Here is a 15,682-nt window from a genome sequence, read left to right as displayed (position 1 = left end):
TGCTTAGAGTGGGAGATCACTACATGATTCCTGAACTGACAGATAGACTGGGAAAATTAAAAGGAAAACCCAAGATAGTGTTAAACCAGGTCCATATAATTGACCATAAAGCTACAGAAATATGTGTAGTAAATTACTAAAAATTCAGTTTGGCCTGAAGAAGACTTTATCTTGTAGGTTGCTCGAACTATTCAGCTCAAATGAGACAGATATTTGTTCTTCCATTACAAACAAGTTTGCATTTGATGTGTAGCTGGGATTGATATCAGAAACTAAAGTCTGCCTTCCTTCCAGTACATTATCCTTCCTTTTACATCTGAAGAGTTTTTAGAAATACTTGTGGCTGCTAGCCCTTCCCCCACCACCACTTCCAGTTGTTATCAGTGTTATGATTTTTCTTTGAAGGAAAGCCTCTCTTTGCTGGACTTTATTTTAATAACTACAGTTAATTTTTGTGTTGGATGAGAATTCATCATACATTTGAAAGAGTTTCCTTTTCCTTTGGTGCTTCAAATTGTTAAATTATAAGCCCTTCCCCCAAGTACATTCTAATTGTTGGAGATAAAACTGAAAAATACAAATGTCAGAATTCAATTTTTTTTTAAAAAAACAACAGAAAACTTAAAATTATAATTTGTAAAGAATATCTGTAGAAGAAAAAGAGCTCCATTGAAGGCACATGTTGCAGGCAAAAAAACAACACCGAAGAAAGTACAACAAAGAAAATGCTTACAACTGAGAAGTGTAATTAACACAGAGAGATTACTTATTGAGGATGAAAATTCAGTCAATAGAACAATTATGTATCATATTTCTGTTCAGTTTTTAAATGTCCCTTTGTTACTTTTTAATAAGAGAACAAATTTTAACTTGAAGGCCTAAAATGTAAAACTATGTTTAATTCACATATTTTAAGAATCCAAAATTATGTTTAATTATCAGTTAACTAATACCAGCAATTTAAATATATGAACTTCTTAAAGCTTGACAGAATAGGATTTTCCAATAGAGAAAAGAATATATGAAGATTGCTGTGGTACCGGCGATAAAACATGTTGAATCAGTGCAGAATCTGATACAACTTTTTTTGAGGAGATACGGGGAATTGGCTGGTTTATGTTTTTAAATTTAGTTTCAGTTTCTCAGGCTTGAAGATGTTGGTCAAAAGTTTGTGTCTGTTAAGCCTGTTTCCATCTTGTCCATTTGGCTATTAAGATTTAGCAGAAAGGGGTGATAGAATGAGTCCAAGAAGTGATAAAAGAACTAATTACAGCAGAAAATAGTCTGTGATGAAAGATGAAGTGATGCCATAACACAGGATGGACTTGGAGGTATGACAAAATACTTTAGCAGGCAATGGCTAGTCAGTTTTATACATTCTTGGAAAATGTGGATCATCTCTCCCCATTCCAGTTGAGTTTCAGGCTTGGTTTTGTCACTCAAATACTCTTGACCATGCTAGCAAATGGCCTGTTTTCAGGAAAAGACATAGAGAGTTATTCTCCATTGATCTTTTTGGATGCCTTGGTCACTTTGATTCCATCTACTATGATGTCCTCACTCTCTGGGGCCACTTACAGGTCTCAGAATTCATTAGCTCTGAGTCTGTATAAAACTGCTTCCCAATTGAAGGAAAAGGTACACAGCTGTACTCCAGGTTTTTTCTGTATCACCCAAGACCCAAGTGGCATCAGTAATCTGGAGTTCATTTGGCCAGTGTGTTTCTGGTTATGCTTTACTGTGATCCTTCTTGAACAGCAGTGGCTTGGTTTGACTGATGCTCTGATGTTTTGCATTGGATTAATGCAATATGCCTTTAAATATGACTCAGAAATTGTATTCGTTGTACAATTCAGCAGTGAAGTTATTACCCAGAGCTCCTTTCAGATTTAAGATAACATCTGTCCTAAAAGAACCGCATTGCCTGCCTATGCACTGTCTACCAATAATACTTAAAAAATCTCAGAATGGCTGAGTCCCTTATTGTTCAGAACCATGAAACTTGAGCATGAATCTTTCTCATTGTGAACTTACTCAAATATTAAGATTTACAGGAAAAAAAAGTCTTTTAAGTGACCAATCACTGTCAGAGGTGTGTTCTCTATTGTGGCCACTTACTTTGGGATGCCTTTTCTGAAAGTCAGGATGGTACTGATATCTATCTTTCAATACTAGAGGAAGAACTTCATTCTCACATTCAAAGCTTAGTCACAACTATATATTTTTGTTTAATAATGCCTCTCGTTGTTGTATTTATAATTGTACATTTTAAATAATATGTTTTAGTTACATTATTACTTATTGACTTGGTTTTACTGCTTCAGATTTCTTTTTTATGGTATATATTTTATTGTGAGGTCTTCAGAATAGCAGATAGGCTATAAATATTTAAAATAAAATAGAGCTTTGTGCCTGTCCCCGAGGAAGGTATCTGGCTGTCAGGAAATCTCAGATGGTTCTCACCAATTTCATTGTATGTTTTTTTTTTAAAAAAAACATTGGATAGCATTGAAAGTGATTTTGCCATATTGAATGAGATGACAAAATATTGAATAAAATTGGAATACAAATACAATGTAGATACATTTAATACATTTAAGGATGTGGAAATATGTCCAAATACTGTTTGGTTTTTTTTTTTTTTTTGTTACACTAATTTACAAAGGTATATCAGACTCAACAAAAGCACTTTCAAGAGCCTGCCAGCCCAAGACATTATAAAATGCTATAATATTTACATGTGTTGATTCTTAAAATTAAATTTGGATTAATAATCAAGCTGGTTCAGTATTTAACTCAAAATGTACCTCAAAAGATGGAATTATTGAAAGTAAAATGCAAAGAGGAGCTCAAATGCACCCAAACAGGCCACAAAATATGCCATTATGCATCAGTTACTCAGTGTACATGTTGTAAATTAGATATGGCCTGGTTTAGTATGTCAGCATTCATTCACCTGACAGATTTGGATTTACAACTTTGGGAAAAGATTCTGTTACTTAAAAGAGTTGTTGTAGGTGCTGATTTCATGAGTCTGCATGAAATCTCAATCTGTGGTATCTTTTATTGCTGCTTTTTATGCATACGTTTATATTCGTAGAATTTGAAACGTGCACAGCCCTAATATTTAATAGCTATTCATCCCTTTCTGTTTGGGCCTCCCTTCTATGGAAGCCATTACTAATTGTGAGAATGGTAAATCTGCAGAATATATTTGCATGTAAAACCCTGGAGAAATCTATTGGAAAGAAGAAGTGGCCCTCTGCCAAATTCCAGGATTTTTAAAAGATCCCAGTAGAGTTTCTGGCAGGAGGAAAGAAAATCCTTGTACAGAGGAAAAGCTCCACACCCATTGTCTATGCTCAAGATGTACTAATGTGCAAACCTTAATTGCTCTGCAGATTTGTTGATAGTTTTTTGGAATGCATTCAAATGGTATTTCAGGAGTAAGATGATACGAACATCTGAGTGGGTAAGTGGAGATCAGCTAGTGGCAGAAATACCCTGGTAAATTATTGTGGGTATTCTTTAAAATATCAAGCTGGGCTGCAGATATTCAAAACCTGATGGTTTCCCAGCAGAACCAATTATAGTCTTTTAATTTGACTTTCCCTTTGAGGATTGGCAAAGACTCAGGTAGCTTTGGGAACAATGAACCAATCATTTATGGAATATGGCAAATAACGAGTTAGGTCATAAAATATTTAGACCTTCCTGGAGTTGTTTAGAAAAATACATTTTGGAAATTTTTGTGTTTGTGTTTATGTTCAGAGTTCTAGAGAGTAGAAAGGATTTTATATTTTATTCCACCTTCAGGTCACGTATTCTGGAAGTGTTGCAAATTGTATTTTTCCAGAGCTAGATTAAAAACAACTGCAAGTGACCAATAATTTTGGCACAATTCTAAAGTAAGGTGGCCAGTTATCATTATGTGCTTTTATTTATTCATTTTTTGGATAATTGTAAAAGAGGATTTGCAGTTGTCTCATTAATAATTGGGCTTCAAGTAACCTGTAAAAACTTGAAATATAGCTTATTTGGTTCATACCTTCTTATTTCCATTTGTACTCTATCCTTGGGGTAGTTAGTATCAGAACATCACACACACACACACACACACACACACACACACACACACACACACCACACACAAAACAAGGTTCTTTGAGAAAAGTGGGAAAACTTTATTTGTTGTATTGGCAGAGAGAAGATGAGGTAAGAAATTTCCATAAAGTGTACACATGATGGTGCAGACATATGTGTGCAAATTTGGAAGTAATCATAATCTCAAATATAAATGCAGTAGATTTTAGTTTAGTTAGGAATAATATTCCTTGATGATTGATCATGGTTGATAGACAACTCCAAAATCCCTGCTATTTTTTCCTAAATAAGAAAGATTGGGAATAGGAATATTGGTCAAATATGATTGGGTACACACAGAATTTGTCTTCTTAAAGATAAATTTCTTTATCTTTAAATTGCCTGATGATCTCAATAGTTGATCAAATTGAACTATATATTTTGTAAATATGGCCAGGATGCTGCCATACATGCATTTTCTATCAACACTGAAATCTCCCAAACCTCTGATAGTTGTTATTGAGAAGATGCTGCAGTCTCAAGAACAATTATGTGCATTTTAGAGCAATTTATCAAATTTTGGTCTTGCTTCTATCTTGCTTTTCTTTCTTTGCCACTAGTTTCCCTTTGGCGTCTTTGCTTGAGGCAAGGAATCATCTGTATGGTTCACGTACGTTTCCAGGCTTCTACTCATAAACTGTAACTTGGTAATGCTTGAACTCTTGCATAGCTAGAGTTAACTAGATTTACATTTTCTTTTCAGGTTAGCAAGTCTCCTGTATTTGTCCCTGGTGTTTGGGGACCCTATTATTCAGCAATGGTGCCAGGATTGTGGCTAAATGAAGGAGGTCAAAGTGTAACAGGGAAACTGGTAGGTCTAATTTTTAGTTCCATTTATCTTTATTTAAGCTTTATTTATCATTATCTTCACATTTCTTAAATGAAAACATGCAATATATTATATTATGTAATAATGGTTAGAATTATTGTATAATAATGGTTAGAATTATAAAGTTATGTGACAGCTCAAACTTCGAAATAATTTTACCATCTACATCAGATCCATAGTAAGTTTCTCTTAAGTCATGGGAGAGAGGGTGATAGCTATATTCCTCAAATGCCATAGGAAGTACCATAGATTTGCCTTATTCATGTTGCCATGAAATAGATTTCAGCTCTGGACTGAGTTCTATTTGCAAAAGAAAGATAAAAGAGAAACTACTCTCCTATTGTATCTTCTTAATATAGACACATATTTATCTATTACCTTATTTTTGTATACTGTCTTTCATGTGCTGCTGAAAGAAGCATATTACATTTTTCAAGTAAATGAATACATTCATTAGTAAAGTTAAAGTTTGGATCTGGATCATTCATACTTCGGTGACGGGATTTAAGGAATGAGATTTAACTTTATTCACAGATATATTCATTTCAGTCATTGAGAGCTTCATTTTGTTTTGTTTTGTTTTTAAATGTGTTTGGGAATAGATGTTCTACTTATTTATTATTCATCATTAAATTTATATGTCTGGTATACCTTTGCTTACTGATTCATGTGCTGAATTTGAGAGCTTAGGAGAAATGCCTGCTCTTGAAGGGAACTGCAGTTTCCTAATAATGATCCCTCAAGAATCAAGTTTGAATCCTCCTGGATCTAGTATTAATGCTGGATAGCTACAGCATATAATGGAATGGAGGCCTCTTTGTCAGCTTTAGACAATAACCAACCATATTCTATTTGGAAGAAGAACAATTAATTTCAGTGATTGTTTTCTGGTAACCTTCAAGTTGGATTAGTGCAATTCATTTTTTTGCAGAATGGCCTAGAGAATGTAGGGGTATGCCTCCTGAAGTTCCCATTTAAACTGTGTGAAACAACTATTGTAAGATATCAAAATAATAAATCTTAGATTCATCCTTCAGTTTATCCTCAGAACAAACTGTTAGTGGATTGGACTGAGAGAAAATGGCTGGCCTAAGTTTCCTGAGCTGCAGGACTGAGTAGAAATTTGAACTTATATCATCATCAGTTATAGTTCAAGATTAAATTTATTTTTATGTTTTAGACTGTCTGCACAATTCTATATATACCTACTGTAGCATATTCCAGACTCATACAATTCAACAGAACTTATAGTTCTGAGATGTGAATAGAAATAATAATATGCTGCATATTTCAAGTATGCAGACATAAAATTCACATACATATTGACAATTAATGTTAAGGGACTTAAAACAATATATTAGGGAACAATATTGTTCCCCAATCTTGGGCACAAATCAAAAGTCATTCTGTTTAAGATTTGGGGCCTTAATCACATTTCACAATTACAGCAGTAATTGTGTAGTTTGAATTACCCTGTACAAAAAGACAATGTAAGGGTTAATTGTAGTAAGGCCTTACTTTATTAATAAAATGACAAGTTAATATTCAGTGCTTATTTTTCTGCATATTGGCAAAGTGCACAGTTTCTGAAACAAATCGGTCACCCAGGTAATCATATTTCAAAAATATAAAACTATCTTCAATCAAAAAGCAATTTTTTTTTCATTTTCTTTTCTTTTCTTAAGATAGAGCATATTGTCCAAGGACATGCTGCTTTCCCAGAACTACAAACAAAATCTGAAGCCAGGTCAGGTCATAAACCTTATTTCTTCTTCATTTATTATTCTGTTTAGAAATTTCTTTTTTGGCTGTAATATAGAAAAACCAGTTAGCCAGAATCTTCCAGCTTCATTTGGGATGTGAGTTGGGCTGTGTCTCATATTTACATGTCTGTCCAAACTTCTTTATCCTCTTTATTTTAGCATACATTTTTAATACACCTGAGTAATGAGTCACATGTCTGTTTCTGAGATACTGTCATCAACAGAAGTTGATTTTCTGTGGTCATCACAGACTTGTAAAATAATTTTTGTGAGTGCCCGGACAACAGTTCAGCTTAGTTTTCACATGCTTCATTTCAGTGTTTAAATATGCATTTATCTTTGCAAAATTCCTACCAAAATCCCATCTTTTAATAATTTTCAGTGAGATGATCATATAAAGAATTTAATCTTATAACGAAACAGTTATAAAGCTCTTACAATAATATAATATTATACTATATTGCTTAACGCATTGTAAGCCGCCCTGAGTCTCCGGAGAAGGGCGGCATATAAGTTAAAGCAAATATATATATATGTATATGTATGTATATATATATATATATGTATATGTATATATGTATATATATATATATATATATATATATATATATATATATATATATATATATATATATATATATATATATATATAACTGTACACACACACACACACACATATATATATATGTGTGGAAATATATATACTTATATATATATATATAAGTAATGGAAAGTTAATTGTTTGAGACTTAAAAACACTCACACTCATTCTTATGAGTGATGTCTCCTAGCCCCTCCTTCTCAAAAAATTAAATAGAATCTTGGATTCTTTGCCACTAAATGGTGGTCATCACTAATCAAAAGGGATATACTCTGGTATTTATCTTGTTTATCTCACAGAAAAGAAAGTTTTTAGCTTTTACACAAGAGGAAGAACTCAGTGAAAGTCTCTTAATAATCAGACAAAAGCATTTGGCATACTTTTGAACCATTCCATACAGATCCCCCAATTTTAACCCAGTCATCAATGATTCTTCAGTCTCTCACAATAACTTTTTTACTTCGGAAATAATAGCTCACTTTATATCTTAACAATTTCAATTTTTTATAGACTAAGAAATAAATCAAACAAACACACTTTCCTATTTTGTAACAAATAATTTGTTCGGTGTATGCCATCAACTAGCAGATATGTCTGGTGTGCTTATATGCATTTGGGATATGTATTTAAGTTTTGAATTGAAAACTTGAAATATTTTTTAAAAGTCTAATTTATGTAGCAGTTTTGGAAATATGAATTAGATCAGTTCAGTTAAATATGTGCTCCAAATAAAATTATTTCCACCCAAGTGTAAAGGCTACTGCTCTAGAGAGAAGACCAAGTGAAAATAAGGAAGGAAAAGAGATATTACCTCATACCGGTATGTTAACCATTATGCAGGTTTTTAGGGAGGGGAACTTAATGGAACAGAGTAGTGGACTTTGAAAAATATGAGTTAGAGAGAATATTTAGGTTTGATTATTGTTATCTCTTCAATTTTCAGTTTTGACGTCAGGATCTCTGTTTTCTACCACACTGAAAATAAATTGATCCTCCCCTATAATACCAGAAAATTCAGTTTATTCTTAATTAAAATGTGATTTTGTAAAGCTGGACAGAGATGAGTTCTGATTATTTATTTATTTATTTATTTTTCAAATTTATATGCCGTCCTTCTCCCGTAGGACTCGGGGTGGCTCATAAAATAAAAACAACACAACAATCCAAGTGCTAAAATTAGTCAATTAAAACCCCCAGACAATTAAAAAACCTCGCGGCAGATCAAGGAATTTGCTGAAAAAGCCATGTCTTCAGCTCGGCGTGGAAAGTGCGAGGTCAGGGGCCGTCCAGAGCCCGGTGGGTAACCCATTCCAGAGGGTTGGTGCGGCCACAGAGAACATCCTCATCCTGGTTTAAATTAAAGATTTAAATTAAAGATTTACACAATGTTACATTACAGAAGGACACTCATTTTACTATACAATATATGCTATGAGAGAGCTAGTTTGGTATAGTGGTTAAGGCCCCAAGCTAAAAAGTGGGAGACTGTGAGTTCTAGTCCTGCTTTAGGCGCACAGGCAGCTGGGTGACCTTGGGCCAGTTACATTCTTTCTGGGAAAAAGACAATGGCAAATGGGGTTGGCCACTTAATAAAGATGCCATGTGATAGTGAGGTAATGTTTCATTGATTTTACCACTTTAAGGATTTTATTTATTTATTTATTTTATTTTATTTTTCATATTTGTATACCGCCCTACTCCCGAAGAACTCAGGGCGGTGAACAGCCATAATAAATACAAATACATATAGAAGTTAAAAACTATTAAGAAACAGATTAAGTAATTTAGGCTCAAAGATTAAAAACATCCAAATTTATCTAAAGAGGTTTAAAACCCAATTTAAAAGCCAGTTTAAAAGCCAATTAAAAAGGGAGAGTTAGGCCAGACCAGCTTGTTGGAATAGAAATGTTTTCAGGGCACGGCGGAATATGCGTAAGTCTTGGATGTTTCGTAACTCCGGGGGAAGCCCGTTCCAGATGGTAGGTGCCCCCACAGAAAAGGCTCTCTCCCTGGGGGCCGTCAGTCGACATTGTTTGGCCGACGGCACCCTGAGGAGTCCCTCTCTATGGGAGCGAACTGGTCGGTGAGAGGCTATTGGTGGCAGGAGGCGGTCTCGTAAGTACCCTGGTCCTGAGCCATGGAGCGCTCTAAAGATAGTAACCAAAACCTTGAAGCGCACCCGGAAGACCACTGGGAGCCAGTGCAGCTCGCGCAGGAGGGGGGTTACATGAGACCGCCACATTGCTCCCATTACCACCCGCGCGGCCACATTCTGGACCAGTTGGAGCCTTTGGATGCTTCTCAAGGGGAGCCCCATGTAGAGAGCATTACAATAATCCAGGCATGAGGTGACAAGGGCGTGAGTGACCGTGCGTAACGAGTCCCGATCCAGAAAGGGATGCAACTGGCGAATCAGGCGAACCTGATAAAAAGTCCTCCTGGCTACGGCTGTCATATGCTCTTCAAAAGACAGCCGTGAGTCCAGGAGGATGCCCAAGTTGCGAACCCCATCTGTGGGGGCCAAAGACTCGCCCCCAATAGTCAGAGATGGCGCCAACTGACTATATCGGGACGACGGAAACCACAGCCACTCGGTCTTGGATGGGTTGAGTCTGAGTTTGTTCCTCCCCATCCAGATCCGTACGGCCTCCAGGCACCGGGACATCACCTCGAGGGCATCATTGGGGTGGTCTTGGGTAGAGATGTACAGCTGGGTGTCATCAGCGTACTGATGGTACTTCACCCCAAAACCACGGATGATCTCACCCAGCGGCTTCACATAAATGTTGAATAGAAGGGGCGAGAGGACCGATCCTTGTGGCACCCCACATATAAGGGGCCTCGGGGTCGACCTCTGCCCCCCTGTCAACACAGACTGCGACCGGTCAGAGAGAAAGGAGGAGAACCACTGTAGAACAGTGCCCCCCAACCCTTCCAACCGGTGCAGCATGATATCATGATCGATGGTATCAAAAGCCGCTGAGAGGTCTAATAGGACCAGGACAGAGGAGCAACCCCTGTCCCGAGCCCTCCAGAGATCATCAACCAATGCGACCAATGCTGTCTCTGTGCTGTACCCGGGCCTGAATCCCGACTGGAACGGATGTAGATAATTCGATTCATCCAGGTACTGAGGCAGTTGTCGTGCAACCATTTTATGGTTTTATGTTTATTTTGTTGTAAATGCTTGCGAGTCTTTGTAGAATCAGTGGTGGCATATAAATATGACAGACATTTGTTTATATATTCTGAACATCAAGTAATTAGGTTAAACAGAGAGAATTATATAGATAAATACATGAGATTTTAATACCTTTTAAAGCACCTGAACCCCAGGCCTCAACAGGTCAAGGCAATCTCCAGATAAAATAATACTGGAATAAAAAAAAGAGATCAAAATAAGAACTTTGTTTGGGACAAGCTATACAAACAACCAATTCTTATGGCCACATACCATCCTTGTTTCTTTATTTTCATAATATTTAAATTGAACAGTGAGCTACACACACAAATAATCATTTCAGAGGGTCATGTTTTGATTTCCCATAATAGATGTTTCATTTTTTTCGATATAATCTTAGTAGGAAACCATTCTTGTATTCTACTCGCAACGTTCCTTTTTGTCCTGTAGTTCTTTTTCCTTTTTTTTTTTCGGTGCCCAAAATTATACAAATGAAGTAATATAAAAAAATTAAAATTAATGCAATTTAAATAATTAATAGCTACATTAGCACAATCACTAATGCAGTCTTACACAAGCATTTCTTTGCAAACCATGCACTTATTTTGCAGCAAATGAGATTTCATTGTTTGAGCACATGTCCCCCAAAGAATACATTTTTTGCTAATTTTCTTTAATATATCTTTTGAAGACGTAGAAGAAATCTTTAAAAATATTATTGTATATTTTTATGGATGTATTTGCTTTGCCAATTGATGTTACAGAACATTTAAGCACTGGTGTATAGCTTTAATATTAAGTTTATTCTTTAAACAAGAATAAACTTTTTTATTTATCAAATTTAGAAATCATCCATCTCCCTCACAAAGATGTGTTTGCCTGCAGCTAACACATAGGATTGTTTTGACCCAAGAAATGGTTCCAAAACCATTTTACAATCTCACTCAAGTTCAAACAACTGACTAAAGAGCCAGTTTGGTGTACTCATTAAGGCACTAGGCTAGAAAGCAAAAGACTGTAAGTTTAAGTCCCACCTTAGTCATGAAGCCAGCTGGATAACTTTGGGCCAGTCCATCTCTCTCAGCTCAACCTACTCACAGGGTTGTTATTAGAGAGAAAATAGGACAAATAGGTATTGGATATGTTTGCTGCTGCCTTGAGTTGTTTCTAAAAATAATAAAGGCTGAAATAAATAAATACCTTCATCCAGAAAAAGTTTATTTTTGGAATACTTAATGTATATTCTAGATGACTTTGTGGACTATTACAGCTCCATGACTCAATTTCTTGTGAAATATATTTAAATTGCCATGTTCTCTGTTTAAAATATTGTGTTACGTCACTGCAGCCTGCTTTTCGTTATCTTTCTTCTTGTCCTCTTTCATTGAACAATTATGTTGGGCAACACAGCAAAAATGAGAATGAAATAATTCTGTGAAAGAATGTTAACAACTTTCAAACGGTGACTCTCCCTCTCCCCCCCCATATATCACATTAATATAATACAATGTTTTTTTTAAAAAAAAACTTTAAATATATGAATAATGAAGTAAAATTAGCTATTTTAATGTGTTCCAAGTTTACTTCATTTTGAATGGTACCATCCGATAGCAAACACATGGTAAGACCTAATTGAAACAACGTGCAGCTGAATACTTAAATGTAGAATATAAATATACAGCTGCAAGCAGGTCAGAAGTCAGAGTAGTAAACACATGCCAAATTCCCACAGGGAACTCGTTAATGCATGGCTGAATAGACATGCTGGGGCTAAATGAATATCACTATTTAGACCTCCAGAACGGAGACATTGATTAATCAGTTATAATTAGATAGAGATGCTATTTTGGCCAATTTCTCTGCAGATGGAAAGTCCTCAATACTTTGATATAGAAGTAAAACCAATCACAAAAATTAGAAAGCTGCTCAAAAGGTTTTTAGACATGTATAAAGTGGCAAGAGCAAGTTCCATTGGCATGTCAGTGCAGGCATTACGAGGCTAGATGGCTGTTCCAGTTGATTTCAGTGAGATTTGGCATGTTTTGCTTTCTTTGGCTTTCAGCCTCTGGGTGCATACTGGAGAAAGTTAAGCACACTTAAGTTCCACTTGAAATTAATGAAATTAAACCCAATGCACATTATCTGGATAGCCTCCAAGCCTTCAGTAGATGAGGCTGTGGAATTTGCATTGTGCCTGCTAAATATCCCGACTCGCATGAGTATTTCACCATTTAATTTCTCTGTTAAAGTTGTATATATAAATCACATGCATTTATATGTGATTTCACATATAAATCACTTGTTCTTGTGTGATCTCACAAAGTACACTTCTTTCTTCATGAAAGAAAGTCGTTCTCATCTTCAAAACAACAACAACAACAAAAAATCAGACCTAGGAAACTACAGACCAATCAACCTAACATCAATACCTGGGAAAATAGTGGAAAAGATCATCAAAAAACAAATCTGCAAACATCTAGAAACAAATAAAGTTATAACTAAAAGCCAGCACGGGTTTGTTAAAAACAGATCATGCCAAACCAACCTTATTTCATTCTTTGACAAAATGACTAAATAAGTAGACCAGCAAACTGCTGTGGACTAATATACTTAGACTTCAGCAAGGCATTCGACAAAGTAGACCACAACCTACTTCTTCATATGCTAGAAAAATGTGGGATAGACGACATCACCAGCAGATGGATTTGTAACTGGCTGACAAACTGTACTCAACGAGTCATCCTTAACGGTACTACATCTACATGGAGGGAAATAAGCAGTGGAATACCACAAGGTTCTGTCTTAGGCCCAGTACTGTTCAGTACCTTCATAGATGAGGGAAAAAGAAGGGGAACTCATCAAGTTTGCAGATGACACTAAGCTAGCAGGAATAGCCAATACCCCAGAAGACAAGCTCAGGATCCAAAAAGATCTTGACAGATTTGAACAATGGGCCCTATTCAACAAAATAAAATTTAATGTGGAGAAAAGCAAGGTTTTACACTTAGGCAGGAAAAACCAAAGGTACAAGTACAGATTAGGCAAAATCTGGCTCAAAAACAGTAACTGTGAGAGAGACCTTGGAGTCCTAGTGGATGATCACTTAAATATGAGCCAGCAGTATGCTGCAGCAGTCAGAAAAGCTAATACAATCCTTGATTGTATAAAACAGAGGCATAGAATAAAAATCATGTGAAGTAAGTATTAGTGTCGCTTTATAAAGCCTTAGTAAGGCCACACCTGGAATACTACATCCAGTTTTGGTTACCACATTACAAAAAAGATGTCGAGGCTTTGGAAAAAGTGCAAAGAAGAGCAACTAAGATGATTAAATTCCTGGTGACAAAAACATGAAGAACGGTTGCAGGATTTCGGTTTGTCTAGTCTAGAGAAAAGAAAGACTAGGGGAGACATGATAGCAGTATTCTATTATTTGAAAGGTTGCCACAAAGAGGAGGGGGTCAACTTGTGCAGTACTGCAGCTACTTCAGTTGACTGCTAGTTCAGTAGATCAGCGGATCAAATCTCACCGGCTCAAGGTTGACTCAGCCTTCCATCCTTTCGAGGTGGGTAAAATGAGGACCCAGATTGTTGGGGGCAATATGCTATTTAGTATACTGTCTTTGGTGTAAGCCGCCCAGAGTCCTCGGAGAATGGGCGGCATAGAAATATGAATAATAAAATAAATAATAATAAATAATAAACTTATTTTCCAAAGCACCAGAGGACAGGACAAGAAACAATTGATGGAAACTAATTAAGGAGAGAAGCAACCTGGAATTAACAGTGAGGACAATGAAGCAGTGGAACAGCTTACCATCAGAAGTTGTGGGTGCTTCATCACTGGAGGTTTTTAAGAAGAGACTGGACAGTCACTTGTCTGAAATGGTTTAGGGTCTCCTGCTTGAGCAGGGAGTTGGACTAGAAGACCTCCAAGGTCCCTTCCAGCTCTATTCTAATTGTACAAAGATAGCAGTCCTTAAACTTCTAGCAGGATAGTTTCTGAATAGATATCAATATAAAATGTCATTAAGACTCAGTTAACCTTTTGCAATTTGAGAATCTAATTCTGAACAAGACTTGGTGACAGCAAACTGTGTTTTAGCATTATAATGCAGTTTACTTTCTTGCTGGTATGGTATTGAAATTATGTCCCAATACTGCTTCAGACCTCTGTATAAACCCTATAGATCACGTACAGGTAGTCCTCGACTTACGACATATTCTCTTTCCTCATTCCTTTACAGTTTCATATTGCAAGCCTTTCCTAATTTGTGTATCACTTATTAGCAGTCCAAATCATGCAATATGTTCAGAGAATAACCTTTCTCCCCCAGCTCAGTTCACTCCCCCCTTTTTTTCATTTGTTTTTCTTGCAGAGCTCAAAGTATATATACATTCTTGAATGGTCACCTGGATCTGATTAAGAAATCTTTGCCTGTGGGTTTGCTCACTGTTGATTTACATGTTTGGCCAGATTTCCATGGCAACCGATCTCCCCTTGCAGATTTGACTCTAAAGGGCATGGTAAGAAACAGTCTGTTGTTGTAAAAGGGTGAAAACAGAATAATCGTATAAAATAAGACCATGAAATTAGCATTTTTATTTTTATTTTTTTAGCAATTTTATTTGAAAATTCTACAGAATGGTTTTCCTGAAATGATTGTTGACATCCTAACTGAAAAAAGATGAAAAAACAAAATAAAACAAAAGTTATATGTAATTCTATTATCATTAAAATATAATGGGGTACATTTTTTACCTATACATGTAAAACTTTTGTTGCTATTTTTTAATTTTGCGTAGTTTTATATGATTTTATAGGATTACCTAAAGTTTGTAGGGGTTTGATAAGCAACAAATTCCAAAATATAATTGCTACTGAATGTAACAGCAAAAATGCAATTAAAGACATAGAAGAATATGATATGTCTACAGAGACAAGAGGCTGTTTTGTGAGGCTACACAGGGTGGGAAGTATATATAGCAAGTCTATGTGAAACATCGGAAAAACTTTATTGGGCATATGAAGATTTGGACAAAGAGAGAGAATTTCATCCTGGTAAAAAACATGAATTTCAGTATAAAACTGTTGAGCCACTGTATTTTTTATTAATATATGGATCCAAACCTCATCTGCCAGTTTTTTTCTGTACTCAAGCATT

At 35.8% G+C, this 15,682-nt stretch overlaps 1 protein-coding gene across 1 annotated transcript in view; it reads left to right on the top strand.

Annotated features, from left to right (window-relative positions):
* Positions 1-15,682, top strand: part of FGGY (FGGY carbohydrate kinase domain containing) — a 150,970-nt gene that overhangs the window by 75,401 nt on the left and 59,887 nt on the right. The window contains exons 9-11 of the mRNA XM_070939505.1: positions 4,847-4,954; positions 6,658-6,719; positions 14,897-15,044. Of these exons, the coding sequence (XP_070795606.1) occupies positions 4,847-4,954; positions 6,658-6,719; positions 14,897-15,044 (318 nt within the window). The remainder of the gene's footprint in view (positions 1-4,846; positions 4,955-6,657; positions 6,720-14,896; positions 15,045-15,682) is intronic.

The sequence above is a fragment of the Pituophis catenifer genome, unplaced genomic scaffold, assembly GCF_029215685.1.
Source record: "Pituophis catenifer annectens isolate HBS135680 unplaced genomic scaffold, rPitCat1.0.hap2 SCAF_3, whole genome shotgun sequence".
Classification (NCBI taxonomy): Eukaryota; Metazoa; Chordata; class Lepidosauria; order Squamata; family Colubridae; genus Pituophis; species Pituophis catenifer.
This window is presented reverse-complemented; position numbering and strand designations above follow the sequence as displayed.